The 21,712-nt window shown below is 40.4% G+C and overlaps 1 protein-coding gene across 4 annotated transcripts in view; it reads right to left on the bottom strand.

The window, feature by feature from the left end:
• Nucleotides 1-21,712, bottom strand: part of JARID2 (jumonji and AT-rich interaction domain containing 2) — a 211,030-nt gene that overhangs the window by 45,910 nt on the left and 143,408 nt on the right. For all 4 annotated transcript variants that reach the window (XM_053988818.1, XM_053988004.1, XM_053989582.1 and 1 more), the window contains exon 4: nt 13,838-14,007. Coding sequence is in view for 1 of the 4 variants with exons in the window: in XM_053988004.1 (XP_053843979.1) it covers nt 13,838-14,007 (170 nt within the window). In the remaining 3 variants the exon portion in view is untranslated. The remainder of the gene's footprint in view (nt 1-13,837; nt 14,008-21,712) is intronic.

The raw sequence follows: 21,712 nt of genomic DNA, 5'->3' as shown, positions 1-21,712 counted from the left end.
ATTTCAAATACGTGCTCAAGTGCCTTGCTGAAATCTTAACACACAACTAGAAGCTTACAGCTTTTCCAAACAGAAGAAAAAAGAGCAAACAACCAGTCTGCACTGCAGTGATATTTCTAAGGAATCATTACAATAAAGCATTTAAAGTTCACAATACTTTGCAAACCTCTACAATATTTTGTAGAGGTACACAATATTTTGCAGAGTTCCGCAGTAAGAAACAGACAAGACATTCCGAAGCTTATTTGCATGGAGGATTCCTGGCAAAGGAGAAAAAAGAGGAAAGGTCTGGTTCCCTGTGTGCTCCTCTTGAGGATGTTGCTTCTCATCTCTTGATTACTTCCCACGATGCTCCCATGATTTTTAAATGTACAAATACTGCTGACAACTAATGAGCACCTTCCCATGAGCTCAGTATCACTTTCTACTTCAACATGAGTCTCCTGTCCATCCCCTGGAAGGACAGGTGCCCTAGGAGCCTTCTACTTATTCCCAAAGAAAAATTTCTTTTAAAGAAAGGGGGAAAAGTATAGTCAGAACACTTGGATAACAGCAACTTCATTTATTTTCCTGCAGCTAAATAAACAAAAGGACAAAGAGAACTGGGCTAGAGACCAACACAAGGTAGTGGCTATTTGACTGGTGCTTCCTTAGGAAGCACTTCCAGCTTCAAGCTCTTCAGAATTGCAATTCTGTGTTTGGTTTGCTTTTGAGCAGTTGGTGTTGCCACTGCCAACAACTAACTATAGCTTATTTTTTTGACTGCATATTTTCTGCTTCCACCAAGGTTGTACAAAATACTCTTAGAGCTATAAAAATTACTTTTTAATGAATGAATTATCTAAATATGGCACAAAAACTAGGATAGGCTGTTTCTGCAATGAATCATCCATTCTTAAATATACTGGTTTTGATTGGGATGGAGTTAATTTTCTTCATACTAGCTGGAACAGGGCTATGTTTTAGATTTGTGCTGGAAGCAGGGTTCATAACACTGGGATGTTTTAGCCATTGCTGAGCAGTGCTTGCACAGTGTCAGGGCATTTTTTACCCCTATTTTTCATGCTGCTTTACCAGCAAGCAGGCTGGGGTGCACAAGGAGCTATAGGGGACACAGACAGGATAACTGGCCACAGGGATATTCCAGACCATAGGACTGATCTCAGCAAAAAGAGCTGGGGGAAGGAGGAGGAAGGTGGGGACATTCAGTATTACACCATCTGGGTAACCATTTTATACGATATGGCCCTTCATCCTGGGGATGGTTAAACACCTGCCTGCCAAAAGTTAGTAGCAAATAAATTCCTTGTTTCACTTTGCTTGCAGCTTTGCTTTGCCTAATAAACTGCCTTTATCTCAATCCATGAGTTTTCTTACTGAAAACTGACCCTTCCAATTCTCTTCTCCATCTCACTGAAGGCTTAGCGCCCCCACCTGTAAAGATGTTGGCTTTTGGCCTCTGTAACAGCTCCTTTGGAACTGTGGCTGCCTTGGGGAGAAGCAGAGAGAAACTCCTCACCAGTATCCTGTGCTCTGTGTGAGTGGTAGCCCTGGGGCAGCCAGAATAAACACTACAGCAGCACTGAGGACATGATGATTCTTCCCCCCTGAAATAATGCATTTTTCCATCCAACCTGGACAGAAATGTATGGACACATATGGTTATCCTAGGGGAAAGGGCTTTTGCACGCCACAGCTTTCATGTTTATATAGACTAATGATCAAATTAAGACTGATGACATATTTCACGGCATGGAAACTGTAGCAACTTACAGAAACAGAAAATCTTCATATTTTTATGCAAGCCCAAAACTTTCTGGCACAGTCTAAGCAATCAAACATAGTAGGTAAGAGGTGCTGAGAGGTACATTAATTCTTCTGCTCGTAGGGGAGTTTTAAGTCTCAACAGCAACTAACTAGAAGACTCTAAAATAGTTACTCCTAAGACAGTGCTGCCTGAAAAATAAATTGTCTTTTTCTTCCATCTAGGTACCCAAATGCGTAGTATGGATTCAGAAACTGGATACAAGTGCATCCATGTCAGAATCTGAAGTCTGACACCATTGTGCATTGACAAATGATGGCGTAAAAGAACCTTACTGTTTGGAACCCTCAAAATTAGATTCAAACACAGACTAAATCCCCCTATTATAATTAAAGAAATAGTCAGAAAATTGATCCTTCTGAGACACTAAAATAAGAGTCTAGATATAATGTCTGTTCTCTCCGCTTCATCTTCCTTAGAATTCCACATCTCTGAGCTTTTTTGGCAGCTGCTTTAAGCAGCAACCAACAAAATGTATCATCTGCAATGCAAACGTTGTTATTACAGTAGCAATCATTTTTTTTTTTTTCTTTCTTCTTAAAACAGAGAATAAAACGAAGTGCTGTGTCAGTCTCTTTAGAAAGGAGGGAGAGTCTTACCCAAGTTTGAGAGCAGGCACAAACTTCACCTAACTCCTGGTATTCAATCGCTGTAATCTCAGTGCATAAATCTCCTGTCAGAATGACAGTTTTTAATTCCTTCCAATCGAGAACTATGAACAACAATGGCTAAACTGCATTCCTGGGACAGCTGGGACTGTTTGGGAAGTACATTTCCAGACAAATTAGACTAGCAACATCCAATAATACAGGAGAGTCCTGCTAACGTTCACTTTATTGATGTAAGTGCTCTGCAATATGAGACCTTGGAGAAAAGTTGGCGTTCAGTCTGGGTCTCCTCCCCTCCAGCTTTTCCTACATATTTATTAAACTTGACTTGCCAAATAGAAAGAAAGAAAAAAAAGCCTGGACTTGCACATTTTTGTTCTATTTAAGCATTGTTATGGATGGAAGACTCTTAAAGAAATTTAAAAGCTCTGTGTTTTCTTGCTTAATTTTTATAATGGAACTATATTTATCCTCATCTTTTATAATACTACTTCAGTTCTGGAATAGCCTCAAATAATTTATTCACAAATACGTGTTGAACTGGTAAAAACCACTTTCACTTTAAGCCAATGTAGCTAAACATATCCAGGAGGCTGAGAAAACACTGGTTTAAAATATTGAAACAGGCTGGCCAAGCTCAAGACACTGCGAATTACCTTTATGAGTAAACTGAAGGGAAGACACGCCTGTAAGTACACTGTGATTTCATTCAAGCTGAAAGAATGACAATTATGCTTATTAAACAACACCTAACGTGAGAGTGGTTTATGTGCACTGCTGGTTTACACCTAGCAAAGAGCTAAGCACCCTCCCCCCTAAGACTCCTCTTGTGGAAATAATACTCAGACTTCTCATGACTGATGAAATAAAACTCATATGAATGAAACTGAACTCTGAAGAGCAGAAGCTATGTAATCACCCGCCTTTTTCAATATTGTGTAATAATGATTCCTGTCCTAAATATCCCTCATTCTCTCTGAGATCAGATAGGGATGAGTATGTGATGCCACAGCCTACCTCTACAGGGGACCCCATTTGTTACTCAAAGCTACTGATTTATATAAACAATATTAAGAAGCATTACTGTAGCTATAAACGTTCTAGACTATTGGAAATCTGAAGAAGAATGTGTGCTCAAGAGCTATTTGGTTTTTTCCAGCTGTATAAGTTGGTCAAATAAAATATATTGTCCTTCCTCAAAAATCTGTCTGGTCTTCACTGCAAGTTAAGACCATGGTGGTTTTCCTTACAGACAGATTTTGTTGAGAGTTGTTGCTCTCAGGTTACTCCACATGTAACAGGTATTTACCATGAAAATTATGTATGACAACACAATGATAAAAGCCCTCCAAAATGGCATGAGAATAAGGAAAACTGTAGGCTCACCAGACACATCTGTACACACACATTCACAGAACACGGAGTTGTAGGGGCTTTCTTGATATGTAAAATTCACAGATCACTACTCTGCATGTTTATCTCTTTCTGGACACACTCAGCAACAGAAACCCACGGGGAAGCTATGCTGGTTGCCTCTTGCACATACTTCCCAGCCAGGCAGTAAGAGTAAATAAAGATGAGCAATCATCCCTTCTCTTCCTCTTGCCCTCCCCAGCACCAAAGTGTGATTCTCAAAGCCTACCAAGGGTAATATAAAGAGTGACATTGGAAATAATAACCAACAGCAAAAAAGAAGAGCAGCAATGCCACGAATAAAAGGCAACATCTGTGCCTGGGACGTGGTGCCTGCCAGGTCTCAGCACTCTAGGTATACAATTCCTCACCTCCTCACTTTCCATCCCCAAGAAAACAGCAGAAAAATCTGAGAGTGAGAGAGAGAGTGAGTGAGTGAAAGTTACAAGAGCCCGTGGCTGTATTCAATTTTACAAGTCTCCTTCTGTGCTGGGAGCCCCCACATCATGCAGGCACCTGCTACCATGGGCACTGGAGCAGATGAAGGGGCAGAGCAGGGAGCAGCCCTTCAGAGCCTGGGGAAAGCACATGAGCAGCCCTCCACCCCGAGAAACCCAGCTTGCCACTAGCAGGTACCTGAAAAGCCTGCTCACTCAGCAAATCTGATGGCAGCCTAGAAATTAGATTTGACTTCTTACCACTCATTATAGAAGACATTTCATGCAAGGAACCATCTAGAGTGTTGGTGGCTGTGTGGACATTTTTCTTGGCATCAAAAATGGCCTACAGAACATCTACCTCCATCTGGTCTTATACCTGTGCCACCTCCTCAACTGTGGCAGAGTAATTTTTTTGTGGGGCCACGTGGTGAATCGGATCAGGGAACTGATTCAGATTAAAATCCCAGACTAAGGAAATTAAAGTCCATTAATAAATGCTGTAACTGTAATGTAATGTTACAAGCTCTCAAGAAAAGATTTGGAAAATTTCTATGCACACATTTTCTTACTGAATGTGTAGTGTAACATATCACTTTATGTTATTAAACAAAACATTAAATGCAGTATGTTTCCAATCTCGTGTAGGTGCCGCACATTTTACATTGTGTCCTGATGATGTCTAAGCACACAATTCCTAAATGCTTTCCCTCCCCTCCCTCGCAAGACAGCTGATTTGTTTTGCAGAAATATTTGCATAAAAGCATATGCTGTCACCAAAGATCTGGATGGGGCAATTGCAATATATTGGGAAGGAAAGAGAAGCCATGGCAGAAGGAGTAAGCTGTAAGAAAGGCTGTGAAGTGCAGCAGCAGCAGAGCAGAAGGAAAGAACCCAGATGTGCTGGGGCTGGAGAAAGGTGAGTGGTCAGAGGTACACAAGTTGCGGGAGCAATGGAAGAAGGGAGATACGGAAGGGGTTACTGACATGAAATAGTAACAAATACAGTAAAGTGGAAAGGACATTGCAGCTAAGGCTGGCTCAATATAAGGCATCCATCTGATAGTGCAGTCAACCTGCTGCCCTCATCCAGACACGCACCACTCACCTCTTCCTGCTTAACAAGTCTCACAGTTGAGAGCAGAAAAGCCATGGCCAAAGTCAGGCAGCAACCTGGAGGGAACTTCCCAGCCTTCTCTTGCTCCTCCAAAACATTAGGGGAAAGGCCAAATCAACAAAGCTAGACCTCACAGTGAGATTTTGAAAGCCTAAAAAATTTCCATGTCTGACTAAGGGATTGCAAGCCACACAGGAAGTTTGGACAGCCGACACAACCCCAGATACCCTCTCCTCACCAGTATGAGAGTTTCTAGGATCAGATACTAGTGCATGTAGCAAATTTTGAGAAACTCTTTAATGATCAGTTGTTTTTATAAAATCACTCATCAAGGTTACAATGAGCTATGAATTATTAAAGAAAGGGAGGACAGTCAGCTCTTTTAAAAAATTAGATTTGAAATATGTTTGGCAACTGCTTCCATCAGTATCTTCAGTTTCATTATTGAAATTCTCTCTTGAGTATTTTGTTTTCCCTCCTATTGTAAGAGCAACACAAAAGAAAGCCTAACTATATAGGAAAAAATGATTACCACAACTACAACACTAAGTGTGGCCTAACGCATATGAAAGAATGACAACTGTATTTCATGCCCTCTTTTACAATGATTTGGTGCTTATACAACAATAAGTAAAAAGTAAAATATAGGGGGGTTAAGTTATGGTGATGCTTTTAGCAATTTTCTACAAAAGACATCACCCTTTGCATGTGCAAAATTCAGGCTCACTACTAACAGTAGGCAGAATTGATGCTTTTGCAGCCTCTACATACAGATGTGTTGACCTCAACAGCAAGTGCCTGATTAATAGAATAAACTATATTCTTTTTCAGCCATTTTATTTGACTAATGCGGTTATTACTTTTTTTTTTTTTTTGACAAATGTGTAGTTCTCTCTCCTAAATTACAGTTATGCTTTGTTTCCTCATTAAATTGCATTAACTTTTGTCTTGGACTAGCTAAATATGTTAAAAAAAAACCCTCTGAATTTGGATCTGAAGAATGGAATCAGAAGTATGGAAAGTGCATGTGCCTTGCCAAAAATACTATTTCATTACTCTTCAGAATTAGCTGGCAGTGCTTCTGCAGTATTTACTGAAGTACAAACCAAATGTTTTCATCTGGACAGGATTCAAACGCTGGTATGTTACAACCACAACAAAAATCATCTCAGTCCAAAAGCCTTCTCTGTAATTTGGGCCACGGTTTCTGCAAAATTGGAGGATTCTTCTCCATGAATTATTTACACCAACTCCCCCTCTAGCTCCTCTGGTTTTTTTTCCCTCCTAACAATTAAACACAACCCAGATGTGCTTTGTAAAAATCTTAAAACAATTTAAAACATTAGAATGATTTACACACAGGGCAGGAAATGTATGCAGGACTTCAGCCTGCCCCAAAAAAGCACACAGCTTGCCAAGCCCCTCAGTGAGCCATGTCCAGAGGTTTGGCTTCTCTGACACACAGGCCCATTTTGTGGCTGTAAGCAGGTGGAAAACCTTGCCTCTCAAATGCTCCCGATGTGCTGGCATCTCAATGCTTAACATTTAGGGGCTGCTTCTCATTTATTATATGTCCCACTTATTATGTTTTGGCAGGACAATGCCAAATGCTTGAAGTGCAAATATATGTAATTTATGCCTGCACCTTATGGTTGTTTTACCAAGCCAGGCTAAAGGAGCATAAACTGCATAAACTCTGTGGGAAAGAGCAATTGCACTTCACTTGTCTGACTCCACCTGCAGGAATGGTCCCAGAGGGAGCTCCCCAGTGCCTGAGCGAGAGGGAGGAAAAGGCCATCTCAAATACAGAAACAAAACTGAGCCCCAACTCCTCTCTCTGCTGCCATTGTACGAATCACAAGGTGCCTGGTGTTACAGTTAATTTATCGACCAGTGTAGCAACATAACCCCCATTTTCTTCTCAGTATATTCTTTGAAGTAGTAGAGCTAAACCCAAAAACTTGAAGAAAATTTTTCCTTTTCTACAGAAATGGAGCAAGGGTGGGGAAATGCATGAGTCTGCAGGAAAAAAATAAAAGGTTTACTTTCCAAACTTAGCAAAACACTCCAGAATAATAGAATACTCTAAATTAAAAAAAAAAAAAAACAAAACAAAAAAAAAACAAAAAAACCAAACAAACAAACAAAAAAAACAACAACAAAAAAACCCAAACAAAAACAAACAAACAAAAAACCCCACAAAAACAAAAACAAAAAAACCACCAAAGGAGCACTTCTTACATCTACAATTTGTATCTGACAATCTCAAAGCAATTTAACTCCACCGGCCTGACTGGATTTTACAGTGAACCTCAAAACCAAGCCTTTGCAGGTGTACTTTAACCCCCAACTTTATGTTCCCTCCCACCAAGAACAAAACTAGTATGGAAGTTTCAAACCACTGTGATGACATTCCCAACAAGCTGCCAGGCTGTGCCAGGCTAGGGATGGGACCCAGGAGATCCTGGCTCCCACCCCTAGCACAAAATCAGTCATTTGGTTAACACTGAAGCTATGGTATATTCATGGGTTAGAAAGCAGGCTCAGAGGTTTTTGGCTGGGATGAAGGGCAGGAATTGCTGTTGCCAGAATACTTTACATTGTCCCCCTGGGCAGCAAGGCTTTGAATTGCTGCTGCTGCCATCACAGCACTCAGATTTTATGCCATTAGCTCATCTACAATCAATATCCAGCTATGTTGACGCCTATATACAGAGTTAAATATCTATCCTCATTTTACAACAAACTAAGCAGGTCACTGAGGGACTCAGACTGAGTCTGGCAAATACAAGAGCTAAACCTCAAAATTAGTCTCCCATTTCAATCAGTTAACTGCATCCTGTAGCTTTTTGCAGGGGTAGATATTGGGATCATCAAAGGTTCAAAAACTGGAAGAGCAAGAAAAGGTTTTCCTTCAGCTGTAGTACTACACAGAGGATACTCCATCTTACTTCAGCACCTCTTCCCATCTCCTGAATCTCCCAGTAGGTACACGCAGACATGAAATTGCACCTTCCACTGGATGCCTGGAGTTTTGGCACTCCAGCAGCACTCCGTTCCCCTGGGAAGGAACAACACCATGGTGGTGGTCACCAGGCTCTCTTCTCTCTCTGTACTTCACGCAAGTGTTGTTCACTCTGAGACTGTAACAATTTCTCCCTGCTAATACCAATTAAATTGCTCTTATCCTAAACTACCACAAGAGTTGCTTAGTAGCTCATATTCCATAGGTGGCCTAAATGGTTGCATATATGAGAAGTAACTTATATTCTACAATTCAATGTTACTCCTAACTTTAAAACAGAACTTAGAAATTTTGAGGTTACAATTACTAAATGTAAACTTATTTTTATTAAATGTTTTGTGCAATTGAAATTCAACACCCTAAAGTTTATTCTTGAATTTTCAATCCATCCTAAAATTTTAGTTTCAAATACCAAATGATATAATAACAAAATCAATAAAATTTTTTCTTCCAGTATTTTAAACAAATTATTGTATGTCTGCATGTTTTAGTATTATTTTGGAATTATAAAAACTAACCCAGACTGCAAAGAAGCTCATACTTTTGGACAGTGTCAGCATTTCATTGCTTTGCTTCCAGCCTAATCAAGTTGCTGTGCTATTCAATCTGCTTACTCTGATGTGGTGAGCAATCTCCACAGTGCTGATGGCTGGTACTTCAAGAATGTGACTGGTGCAAGGCAGCAGCTCTCCAAGTACAGCACATGTTGGACTACAGAGCCTACTGACACCAAACTAACAAGGCAAACATACCTTTTTGCCTTACTGAAAAGATGGGCAAATTAACAGTTGTTTTCTAAGACGTCCAAGATTAAGAACTCACAAATTTTGTTTCTGGGGGCTCTTCCATTGTAATCGGAAATCTCAGCAGGTATGAACTGACACAGTCAATTTCTCCTGTCAGGACTCAAAAGAGAAGACTCGGATCTAAGGCCCCTGACCCTTTTTACCACTCAAAAACAGGTGTTTAAAGGAATAAAAAACCTCTTTAAGAGCACACTGCACTAAAAGTTAGAAGTTACTGAACTTCAGACAAACATGCACATTTCAGACAAGTATTTCACATAGTGAAATTTTCTGTTTTGATTTTGCCCAATTGTAATAAATCACCAGATTATTAAGTCAGCACAGCACTCAAGGAAAAAGAACAATCACACGTTTTGCAGAATAGAAGAGCCTGAAAACTCAATTTCTGAGATCTCAATTAAACAATTTTTATTTTGGAATCCCTGAAATTCTCTAGCATGTAACTCCCAAAGGCTCAGCTTAATTAGAAAATTGATCATGGGAAAACTTCTTAAAATGTACTCTCCTAATCACAGCCTTCCTGTTATCACCTTTTGCCAAAGATCTATTGCTCACAGGGAGTTGTTTCTCCTTCCTTTAGCCTGGTATTTGACTCATAATATTTTAAGCTGTAAATAATTACAGAGAGCAGAGGTAACTTAAATGCAGTCTAAGAGAAGCTATTAAGAAAAATATGATCAGAGACAGAAAACACAGTAAAAGTGAGAGCTGTTGTACAACCACACAGAGATGACACACTCGTATCTACACACTGCTGAAAGATACTAATTATGCCTCTGGCAAAGGGCATACAGGCTTCTTCAAAGAAGCTATTTAAAGATAAGAACACAGCAGACAAACACTTCGGAGATATCTGTACTATTCCCCTCCTTGTGTTGAAAATTCTAGGTCACAATTTAATAAAATTTTAAAAAGCACTAACCTTTTTAAAAGGAGTTTTTTAAAATAATAGAAAGCAGAGGAGGCTTGCCAAGTTTGGTCAATCTAGAAATGTATTCCAGGTCTCAGATATTCATCAACGGTTACAGCATTTTCATTGTGCTCCACTTACCTTTTAAGAAGTAATTAGTACAGTGTATTATCAAATCAAGAGTTTGAAAAACAAACTAATTAAAGGATGTCTAAAGCCTTTGTGTTCTGGATAATGAAACCAAGCAGGTCATCTTGGTTAAATTATTTCCCTTTGAAATTACAGGGTGCTAATGGAGATGGGGGGAGTTAAAATTATTTGAATCATTAGATTTTCTTACACACAGCAGGACAGGTAAATGGGACTTCTCCTAAGTATGGGATCTTATGTCAAGTATGGGATCTTATGTCAAGGGCCTTTCTTCCACACTGTATCATGATAGTATTGCTCCTTCACTGACAGAATTCAGCTCCCACTCAAATAAAACCCACAAGAACAATGAAGAGTGAAGATGTAGTGGTGACAGGATGCTTAAATTTCTCGTTTAAAACCAGAAAATTCAAGTACATACTGACATGTGAATTCATGGTGGAATTCGGTCTAAGGTTGGACTTTGTGATCTTGAAGGTGTTTTCCACCCTTAGTGACTCATCTATGGTGTGATAAATTTATGCTGTGCTTCTGACACCACTGCTGGGTGTGGTGGGACAAGGGCAGAGAAGACCACTGAGCTTCATTCCCACCAATCCTGGGAAAAACTCCTTTGCCCAAAAAAAGGCTTTGATCACGAATCCAGGGATTATATCACCAGATCATTTTGAAGGACTAGGACCTCAGATAGTCCTAATTTTTTTTTTTTTTTTTTTTTTTTTAATTAAACAAACACGGGGATTTACTGTCCTGGATCTTATCACTACTACACTTAAGATTTTTGAAGTGTTGAGGTTCAAACCTGTGAGTGTGCTCTTATTTCCATGCAATTGCATGTTGCATTTCACAGTGAAAGCACAAAGAGCCAAAGCTGGACACATGCAGCTGGACAGAAGTCAGAACAACCACCTGTGTCCCACCATGCAAACAATTCTGAAACCCTCAACACTTCAATAAATAAAAGCATGGAGGTTCCAAATCAAAAGAACCCCTTCCAAAAAATCCCAAGTCTTCCTTCCCTATGCAGGGTCTTAGTAAGCTTCTGGCTCTTCCCTCTCCAAGCTCACTAGGCAGCACCAGAAGAGTAGCACTAAACTAAGCCGGCCAGTGCCCTGGAGAGTCACTTGTGGGATCTTTCTGGAGTTGGATGTACCAGCACGCTGCTACATGAACTCCCTACCCACTTCTATCTCCTTGTTTTGAAATGGACTCATCAAAAGAGACAACCACATGCTAAACATTCCCAGCAGCCAAATGGACACAACCTGAGGCAGCCAGGACCTCTTGAAGGATGCAGCAGTCCAGGCACAGAAGCCAGAACCATGCTAATACAAATCTGAACAACCCACTCCTCCCTCCAAGCCACAGCACTCTCCTGCTCCTCCACAGAGAAGCATCCAGGTAGCAGGTGTCCAAGAAGATTCTCCTGCCTCTTTTTAACTGGCTCTTTTCATGTTTTATAAAGGGGTGATGCAGTAATAAGCTTGCGGGGGTGCTGAAACACAAAGTTGACAGCTTTCCCTTTCACAGTTTTTCTTCAGACTGTTTAAGTAGACCAAGAACGTGCCATGTGTGAAACTCAGAGCAGACTCTCCCTCGTGGTTTTTAACATAATTGTAATTGTGATCTTGCCGTCTGAATATATGTGTTGTCAGAAATATTCCAGTACTCCTGCATACTGAAGAAATTAGGAATGAATTGCAAGTTCTTAATTGACAGTACAAAACATCAATTATGCCACAGATGAATAACAAAGGAGAAAATTACAGGTGCAACAGCTAAACACCCATTGATTTAAATAAAAAAAAAAAAAAAAAGAAAAAAAAGAAAAAAAACAAACAACATGAAGCACTGGAATAGGACTAAAGTACCTGTGCTTCCCATTTGCATTGTTAAACCAGAACACTAAGAGAATGCTAAGAGAGTAGAAAATAAAAGTGGAGATAAGTGACACCCCCACACCGGTTGCCTTTCTATAAGTGCAAGTGCCTTCAATGCTATAAATAACACATGTTTGGTTAGCAAGCAGTGGAAACAAGTGTGTGAATGCAGCCATGTGTGCTCACACACAGACACACGCAACCCCCATCTGACTCTTCCCCACCAACAACTGTGGCAGTTGGCCCAGATCACAGCAGCGACACGCTGCCAACAGACTGATCAACCTCACGGCACACTAAATTAGAAATACATTTCCACAGATTAAATTTCAGAGGACCGTTATGCCACTTTAAACTCCATTAGATTCTCCTCCTCTCCATCCTTTAAACAAACACAAAAGCTAGCAAATCACCCTCAACTATCCCCTCCACCCACCCACTTTACCAGAGGTCCCAACAGGATGGAGGCTCCATATTGGATGTGAAATGAGATGGATAAATTAGCAACCAGTCTGAAGGAGTCACTAGCCTAAAATCTTACAGAAGAAAAAAGAAATCAAACCACACTGTCACACTAAAGTGAGAAAGCCTCAAGCTGGAAGCTACGGGTGGTGTTGATCACTGCTGTCCACAGATGTAGCAGAGACCTAAGAAAGGGGAACTCAAAGCAAGCTCTGAAAGATTCAGCCCACTAGGTAAGACTTTTGCAGACCAGCTCTATCTGTAAATGCACGCCCTTTCAGCAGGTAATGGGACAAACCAACAGCAAGAGGCATCATTCCAGCACAGACTAATGAGACTGGGGACACACCTGTGGAGAAACATACAGCAAGAGATAACATGACAATTGGGGATTTAACTGAAAGATGCTATCTTCTGCACATGACTTGGGACACAGGGCCATGGAAAGTCTTAAGAAAAATGACCACTCGAGTAACATCTCCCTCTATAGCTTGATCTAGTCAGTGAGCTGTACCTCATGCTCAGGTCCCCCAAGTCTGACATGCAGGCTTGCAGACACACAGCCCATGGATCCCTGACACACTACACAGCTCCAGCCAGGCTGAAGCACCTGTTACTGTGAGGTAATTCAAGTATTTCACTCAGCAATTTCATATGCCTCCTTTGTACTTGGATTGCTGAGAGGAGGAGCTCACCCGTTTTAATTATCACCACAGGAACAATCCAGTTCCTGAGGCAGACAAGAACAATGGCAACCCCTCCACCCACTGTCAGATGAAAAGCCTCACTCAGATTGAACAATAAAGGACAGTGAGTAGGTAGAGAAGGGGAATTTCCAAGCAGATTTCTCCTCTTGCAGGAACAAGTACTCAGGCAAGTTAAGCACTTCTTCAGTTTATAGTCAGACAAAACAAAGGAGGATAGGGAGGACTTAAGAGAGCTAGACAAAACCTCATTCAGGGTAACAGAGAGCCAAGCATAAAAGAAATTACTTTTTGCACTATTACCAGCCTCATTTTATGGTCTTTAGAACCGTGAACTTGAATGCTCCTGCTGCAGATACAGTCAAATTGCTGAGAGCTGAAATGCACACAATACCTTCAAGTGCAGCTCCAGTACATCTGTCTGGCTGCTGCTTGGTGTGCAGTGCTACAGCTCCTTCTGTGAATGAGACTGTGCCCCAGTGCCGCTGCCAGATACCTACCTCGAAGACAGAGGAAAGTGAGAAAATCTTCTGTCTTGGGCTTTCTTTTGGAGAGGTCAGAAATCTGAGTGGCAGGAGGGGGTAACAACGGCTCCACTATCTTTATTGGAGTTGTGCTGGGACTGTTTGGCTGGGACTGAGCAAACTTCCTTTGTGCTTGCAGCCTTGGCCTGTGGAAACAAGAGCACATCAAAAACATGTCAGGCAGAACTTGCTGGATGTGTGAAAACATAAAAATTCACCAGATAAGGGGGGGGGAGAAAGAGAGAGATCTGAATCCATCTCCCATCAATACCAAATCCCTAACTGGGTCAATAATGAAGACAGTATTTTATTTGCTTTACCCTTTGGTATCTTCTGCTACAATTTGGAAAACCAGAAAGGGAACATCTTGACTGCAAAATCTGTGACTACTGTTTCATATGTTCTGAGTGTCTTCTTGCACATGATACAATTACAGTTTACCATTCATTTATTTGAAAATTAAATCTGTATTTTGCACCATGAAAATGTCTTTTTTTTTTTTTTTGTTAAGTGTTAGTGCTCATTGCTTTCTGTTTTTAATTAAATTACAAATTAGGTTTATTTTAGCCCCCATAAGGTTTTAATTTATTCCAATCTGCTAGAATCTTATTTTCATAGTAAAATATATATTAATAGATAAGGTATATATATTTGTACCCAGTTCTAAAAAATAAAACCTTTAGGAGAAGATATTTTTGACAGGTCAAAACATCAGGTCAAAACCTTTAGATTTTTGCTTCCTTGGCCACAGCCCAGAAGACAGTAAGCAAGGTGGTCAGCAGTGGGGTTAAGCAGGATTTGGGATAAATTTTTAAGATTGAAGGACATGCGTGGAATGAATTTGTTCAGTCCTGTAGTGGGCAATGGACTGACACTCTTTGATTAGTTTTAAAACATGCCCAGATACGGCTGCAGGAAATGAGCGGCTGCAGGTGATTTTGGCACTTGGCTGCAAATTATTTCAAGCCTATCTGAAGGCTCTGATTAACTGCTATGTAGCAATGAATATGATTTTCTTTAATATGTCGAGAACATAAATTGGTATTAGGGAAAGCATTTTGGGGCAGGACAGATACCCAGAGGGGGTCTCACTAGGAACCTGGCTCAGTTCCCCATATAAGAACATGTTAATTTATCACTTAAGCAACTGGGATTCTAATTATGATCTTTATTACAGCTTCAAAAAGGAGAGGAGCTACAGAAAGACTTAAAACCTTGTTCAGAAAGGATGCAATTTTATGTCATTTTATTCCCTAATAGCAGAGTATTTACATAATGTCAAAGTGAAACATATTAAATAACACTGAAGGGAAGCCCAGGTCTTGTCACTCCATGGCAGCCTCGACTGTTGTGACTTAAGGAAAGCACAGTTATCATTCAGTTGGGATGAAACACATAATTGGCAAACCTCTTGTTTTTCATGGGTATTAACCTTAAATATTTGGGTAACAAGAGGTTTGTTACTATATTTCAAACTTCTGCAATCCTGTCGCTAAGATAACAAAAAAAAAAAATATTGAAAATCCCAGCAGTGTTTGTATGAATACACACGTTCCCTAATGACAACAAAGAGCAAATGTAACTTTCAGCAGTTTTCTCCCTAAACTATGTATAAAATTGTCCTTGTCCTCACTATCCAATCCCCATTGCCCTGAACAACAAAACATACCAGCCATTCCTATTGGCATTTTTTAATCTCCTCCATGGCAAATATAACCTTCTGTTTACAATTTTTTTTATCATGGTGCTTATAATTTGTGAACTGGAACTAAAAGACTATTTAGCACATATATTTCCTCATATCTATGAACAATTATCTTTCCAGAATGAAGGTCTCGTATAGATATGCCTGTATCTCCAAAAAATTACTCAGATTGTTTTGCAAAGCCCCATCTCCTCAAGCAGAATAAGGACTCCCGTGCAGGATGAATGGTATTTTAATTTCAAGCAACTACATTTCTATCACCAAAACCATACATGCAGCCAGAGAAAAACGCTTTGTGTTGCTTCTGTTCTGCACAAAACATATGCTCTCTCGGCAAAAAGCAGACTATAAAGGTTAGCGAGCATCCTGGCTTTCTGCACAGCATTTTTTTCCCATTGATGTGCTTCATCAGCCAGGCTGTTACAAACATAAACCCACTCACTCTCTGCATCTCTGTACCTGCTCAATTCTCATGTGATCAGTGATAAGCAAGGAGTACCACACCACAAAGTAAAGATTAAGCCTGTTTTATGGTTCAAAATTAACCCTTTGCAGCAAGAATCATCCATGCTGCTTTGCAGTATCCCTATTATCAGTCTCCAGAGCACTGAAACAGGATTAGAGAATGACTTGCAAGTTTGGCATAGGTGTGAAATGTATTCGAGAACCCAAAGTACTTTTGGTTCTGTTTTTGAAAGTACGCTGTCTGCTAACGTTCTTTTCTGGGACAAAAAAATCCCTACGGAGCCTGAACTGGCAGCATGACAGGCTCTTCAGCTACCCATGGGGGCCCTTGATTTCAGCAAGGATACAGAAAATTCCAGGTATTCCCTCAACCATGAGCTTTTGCTGCTTCTCCCAGGGAGGCTGTGGAGACTTGTTGCTATATGGTCATACGTGTCCGAGATGCTTCTCCTCTCAAACCATAGTTGAAAGATGGCTGTACTTCCATCTGCTCAGTTTGACCTCACCAGTGACAAAATCAGGCCCCCTTATGAAATATCCATCTTTTATTAAAACCACGAGCAGTTACAGGGTGCAAATATCACTGATTCAATTTATAAACACTAGTAAATGAAAGCACTCTTTTACAACTGCAGCATCCTTTAGGTTTCTGCAACTACTGTTCCTTGCATGGATACGAATGTGCTCCACAGGCTTCTACTTCAGTGCCTGAGAGTGCATACAGAGTGAGATGTGAGCAAGAAATAAACTGTTCTGTAGCTACAGCATACACGGATGACGAATCAAGATTAGGAAGCAAAAGACATGTTCTTAAGAAGCCCTTGCTTCAGATTTATGTAAGCATGACCAGTTTCAACAGTGGGCCAGCAAAGAAAAAACACACATATTTCAAAACATTGGCAGCAACTAAAACTATTTCCTTGTGAAGGCATGTATGTACCTTAATAAACTTGTATGTCCCCATGAAAACCTCTAGCAGCATAAAACCAATTATTTCAGGTATGGTTTCACATTACACTTAATCCAATCTAAGTGTGAAGCGGCTGCCAAAGAAGGATTGTACCCTCCTTCTTCACTACAGTTACATCAGATGAAGCGTATCAAGTTGTACTCACACAGCGCTTCTGAACAAGGAAGAACAGAAATTATAAAAGTGCTCAGTGTATGAGGGTGCCTATCTAAAATTTAGAGAGAAACAGTGTAGCCAGCAGGACCAAGACAGTGATTGTCCCCTGTACTCAGCACTGGTGGGGCCACACCTCAAATTCTGCATTCAGTTTTGGGCCCCTCACCACGAGAAAGACATTGAGTGGTGGAGATGAAAACGGAACTGGTGAAGGGTCAGGAGCATAAGCCCTACGAGAAGTGAGTGAGAAAGCCAGGGGTGTTTAGCCTGGAGAAAAGGAGGCTCAGGGGGAATCTCATTGCTCTCCACAATCATCTGAAAGGAAAGTGTAGCCAGGTGGAGGTCAGTCTGTTCTCCCACATAACAAGTGACAGGACTTGTTATGAGACCAGAGGTAAAGGTCTCAGGTTGTGCCAGGGGATGTTTAGATTGGGTATTAGGAAATTTGGTCTTGTATTAGGAAAAGTTTCTTCACAGAAAGGGCTGCAAAGCATTGGAATTGTCTGCCCAGAGAAGTGATTGAGTCACCATCCCTGGAGGCATTTAAAAAGACACATGAACGTGCCACTTAAGGATACAGGTGGACTTGGCAGTGCCGGGTTAATGGTTGGAGTCAATGATTTTAAAGGTCTTTTCTAACCTAAATGAATCTGTGATTGTTTAAATGCATAACACCACCAACACAGCTTTGCTCTTTGCTTGTTAATGCAAGGGTTTCCGCTGGAATGACCTATTTAGCGTGCATTTGGCAACAACAGACAGACTGGCATGAGCAGCAGAAAGAACAAAAAGAATCCTGTTTCCGTCCTCCAAATAAATTGCTCACTTTGTCCTCACTGAAAGGGTACACACTGTGTAAGGCTTATAAATACGCAAACAGAAAAACCTTCGCAAGACGGAAAAGGACGAGGAAAGAACTTAAAATAAACCCACATGTAAACGTCATGCAAACACCCAACATGCAGCCAGAAATATCTAGACCATTTAAAAATAAACAGTAAAGCACCTTCTCTCAACAGAATATTATTTTCCTTCTACTTTTGAGAGACTTTAAACACATACCTATGACATAAAGTTCAAAAAAGCCTCAGCCTGAGGAAGTCTCAGCTCCTTTGGGTATGCTTCTCTTCTACTGAACTGGCTTTTTAGGTCTAAGAAAGTAAATTTCAGCCAGAGACTAAAACACCCCAACAAAAATATCCTGACTGCAACAAGTCAGACTAGGCTACAAAACATTTCTGTCTTGCAAAATATACATTTTGAAGCTTTTTTTAGAGTAGAACTTATTTTTAGTTGAATATTTTAAGCAAATTGCATTCTTGTTAGTTAAAACACTACAGTTTGTGTTAACTAGAAGTGCTTCAGAATGTCTTTTTAAAAAGCATATCCTAGCACTGTTCCTTTAGCTTGTAAAAAAGTTCACATTTAGGAAAAAAGACTTAATACACAAAGGCAGTCTCTTCTTCACAAAGCAAAGTTCAGGCTAGTAGTAGCAGTCTGTGTTAAATTTAGTAAATATTAACATTCTAGATAACAGTGCATGTTGTGCTAGCCACAAATAAAGTATTAAACTATCAGTGTGTGAGATTTTGTTGTACATCAGTACAAAAATCTTACTATTTTCAGTTTATTACTCCATAACTCCTAAGCGAAAACAAAGCGTAAGTACTACAAAACATACACAAAACCAAATACGCACAATTGTGTAATACATTTGCATGCACACCAATCTATTTATAGAAAATTCTGGGTTTGAGAGGCTATTCTTATGGCTAAACCTCTCAACTGGGAAGAGATTTGCAAAATAATCTTCTGCAAACGTTCTCTAATCTCTAGCAATCTGCAGGTTTCCACCAAACTTCCTGCTTAGTATGTGCTACCATATGTCCTTGCTGTTTGGTCTCATTACCTTTCACTAACTTCTTGAACTCAACTTTTGCTTTTGTCTTTTCCTGCTTTTCTGTAGCCTGATATATCCTTTTTCTTGATAACAGCAGGACCAGGAGTTAGGTTTCCAAACACTATAGGAACCATAGCTGAAACAGCTGCTTGAGTGGTACAGTTTTGTGACTAATTCCCATTTTCCTTCTCACTGCAAAGTGCTTTTCACTTAACAATTAAAGGAAGGCTCTGGCACGTCTGGGCACTCTACCTCACAGATTCTGTTCTGACCACTCCATGCTAACACCATTATAGCTTCCCCTCTGCTGAATACCTGGGTTATTTACTTCCTTGCTGTGACATTTTGCTGGCATGGTGAAAAACTTATCTCTGAGGTTTGCTTGGCTCTGTGCCCCTGATCTCGATGAGGTCTGAAGTGCACCATCTTTTGGTCTCATTGCAGGTGATAAACCAAGTATGTAAATTGTGTAACTGCACTATACAACGTGGCACTCTGTCTGGCACACAGCATGTCTGTACAGAAAAATTCATTTGTGTGCGCAGCTTTGTTCAGTAAGGTAAACTTACTTGAATGTGACAGGCTGCAGAAATGTTCTGCCCTCATTTAAAAATAAAATACAAAAGTAATTTAGGCTTTAATAGCCAGGTGTCTGCTGGAAATCAGATTATTATCAAGTGTGTAATTTCCACCTCAAAGTCGACCATGTTACAGGCACTTCTAGGCAAGCCCAAGATGAGCATGCAAAACTTGTTGCTGGAGGTATCATTCTTCATGGCACAAGAAGGAAATCTTGTGCCAGCAGGAAGCATGGCTAAGCTACATTTTACCCTTTCAATCCTCAGAGTAAGCCGAAGACATTCCCTCCCAACAGTGACCTTCTAGAAGAACACCAGTTCATGTGAACAGGGCTCCAAACTTCAACAAGTTTTCTAGGACAATAATGCCAAAACTTAAATGAAACATATTCTTTTTTTCCCCAAACTGTGATGGTTAACATTTGGATACTCAAAAAATATGCAGTAGGAAAAGAATTCCCCTCAGAACACAAGATCTTGTTGGCTGTCCCTGGAGCACACGTGAGTGCACGTGTTGGCTCTGGTGGCACTAGGTAGTGTTTCTATCTGTATTCACACACCTCTGCCACCACTGTGTCCCCAGCTACCCTGTCAGGTCACTCACCAGCACCACACCAAGAGCAAGAAAGCCAGCAAGTGAAGGAGTCCTTTGAATTGCATTTCGTCTCCCACATGCCCCAAAACTACTGGGATAGTATTTTGTGCCCATATCAGTGGTATCTGTTGCCCATTTGTAACACACGACTCCATCGCTACTGCCAGCAAGTCTGCAGTAGGGGAAATGGAGATTCAATGGGCATCTGTGTCCCCACATTGGTTACCAGGTGTGGGGTGTACCAGGTGTGGTGGTGTACCAGGAAGGGACTAGAAGTTAAGAGACCTGGTTGCTCCTATCCATGCAGATATCAAGTGCAGGTAACTGTTGCAAAGCATGGGGTCACTCTCAGATATGGCTCCTTCAAAATAATTTGCAAGATAATGTAATCCAAGACACAATCTAGACCTGTACTACCAGGTAAGAGTGTAGTTTTTAACCCTGTCATATGATTAAAAGAACCTTGGATACTTTTCAGTAAATTAAACATTCAAAAAAGGTTGAATGCAACAATTTTCAGAAGCTATTTTTACCAAGACCTTTATTCATGCAATCTTTTTTACTTTCTGTGGGCTGATAAATCAAAATTGGGCCTAAATTAACAACACGATTTTAAACCAGATTTAAATTTTCAGGTGATCCAATGAAAGCACAATATTCAGCCCATTCAGTCCTTGATTGTTGAGCATAACGGGGCACATGTCTTTAAAAAACAATTATTGCTCTAGAACTTTAGCCACAATGAATGGATGCACATTTTCCTTTGAGACTCTGTGTGTGTGTGTGTGTGTTTAAATGGGAAACAGTTGGTTTCTGAGAACCTCCTCCCATGTTAACAACAGAAAGGTGTTTGGGAATAGCATTTAATGAACAGTAATTGAGCTAACCCATATGCTTCATAACTAGTTCAAAGTACAGCTAGACACAAATTTCTTTTTGCTAAAAACTGCTCCAGTTATCATTAATTCTGGAACTGCCTGTTTTTCCTAGCAATGCTCACTGATTACAAGAAGGTACTTGCAGTCTCCAAACCCTCCTCATGTCATTCAGTTTAGTAAAAACACTTATACCTACTAAGGGAAACAGCTGGCTGTTCAAACAACACAAAAATAGCATTGGGAGTGGGAGTCCTTAGAAGCTGCTGGGCCCTGTTACCATCCCCCACCACTTTAACTGTGTTAGGAGGAACTGGACAACTCCAGTCATAATGAGCCTGAGTACATACTCCACATTGCCTATATAAGCAGTCACAATGACATAGGTATGGAGAGCTTGCCTGCTAGGCTGAGACCCATACTAGACAGTTTATAGAAGTTGTAGAAAACTAACATTGCATTCAGGTTTCACCTGTGGATCCAGGAAGTGCAGGTATTTCAGTGGTCTAGAGAACCTTGAAAGGGTAAATCACACTGGGTACTAAATGCCCTGGGTTTTTGCCCTGAAACATCCACAGTGGTCAGGGAATTTTGACACTACTCTTAT

The sequence above is a fragment of the Vidua macroura genome, chromosome 1, assembly GCF_024509145.1.
Source record: "Vidua macroura isolate BioBank_ID:100142 chromosome 1, ASM2450914v1, whole genome shotgun sequence".
Classification (NCBI taxonomy): domain Eukaryota; kingdom Metazoa; phylum Chordata; class Aves; order Passeriformes; family Viduidae; genus Vidua; species Vidua macroura.
Note: the sequence above shows the minus strand (reverse complement) of the source record. Positions and strands in the feature narration are given on the sequence as shown.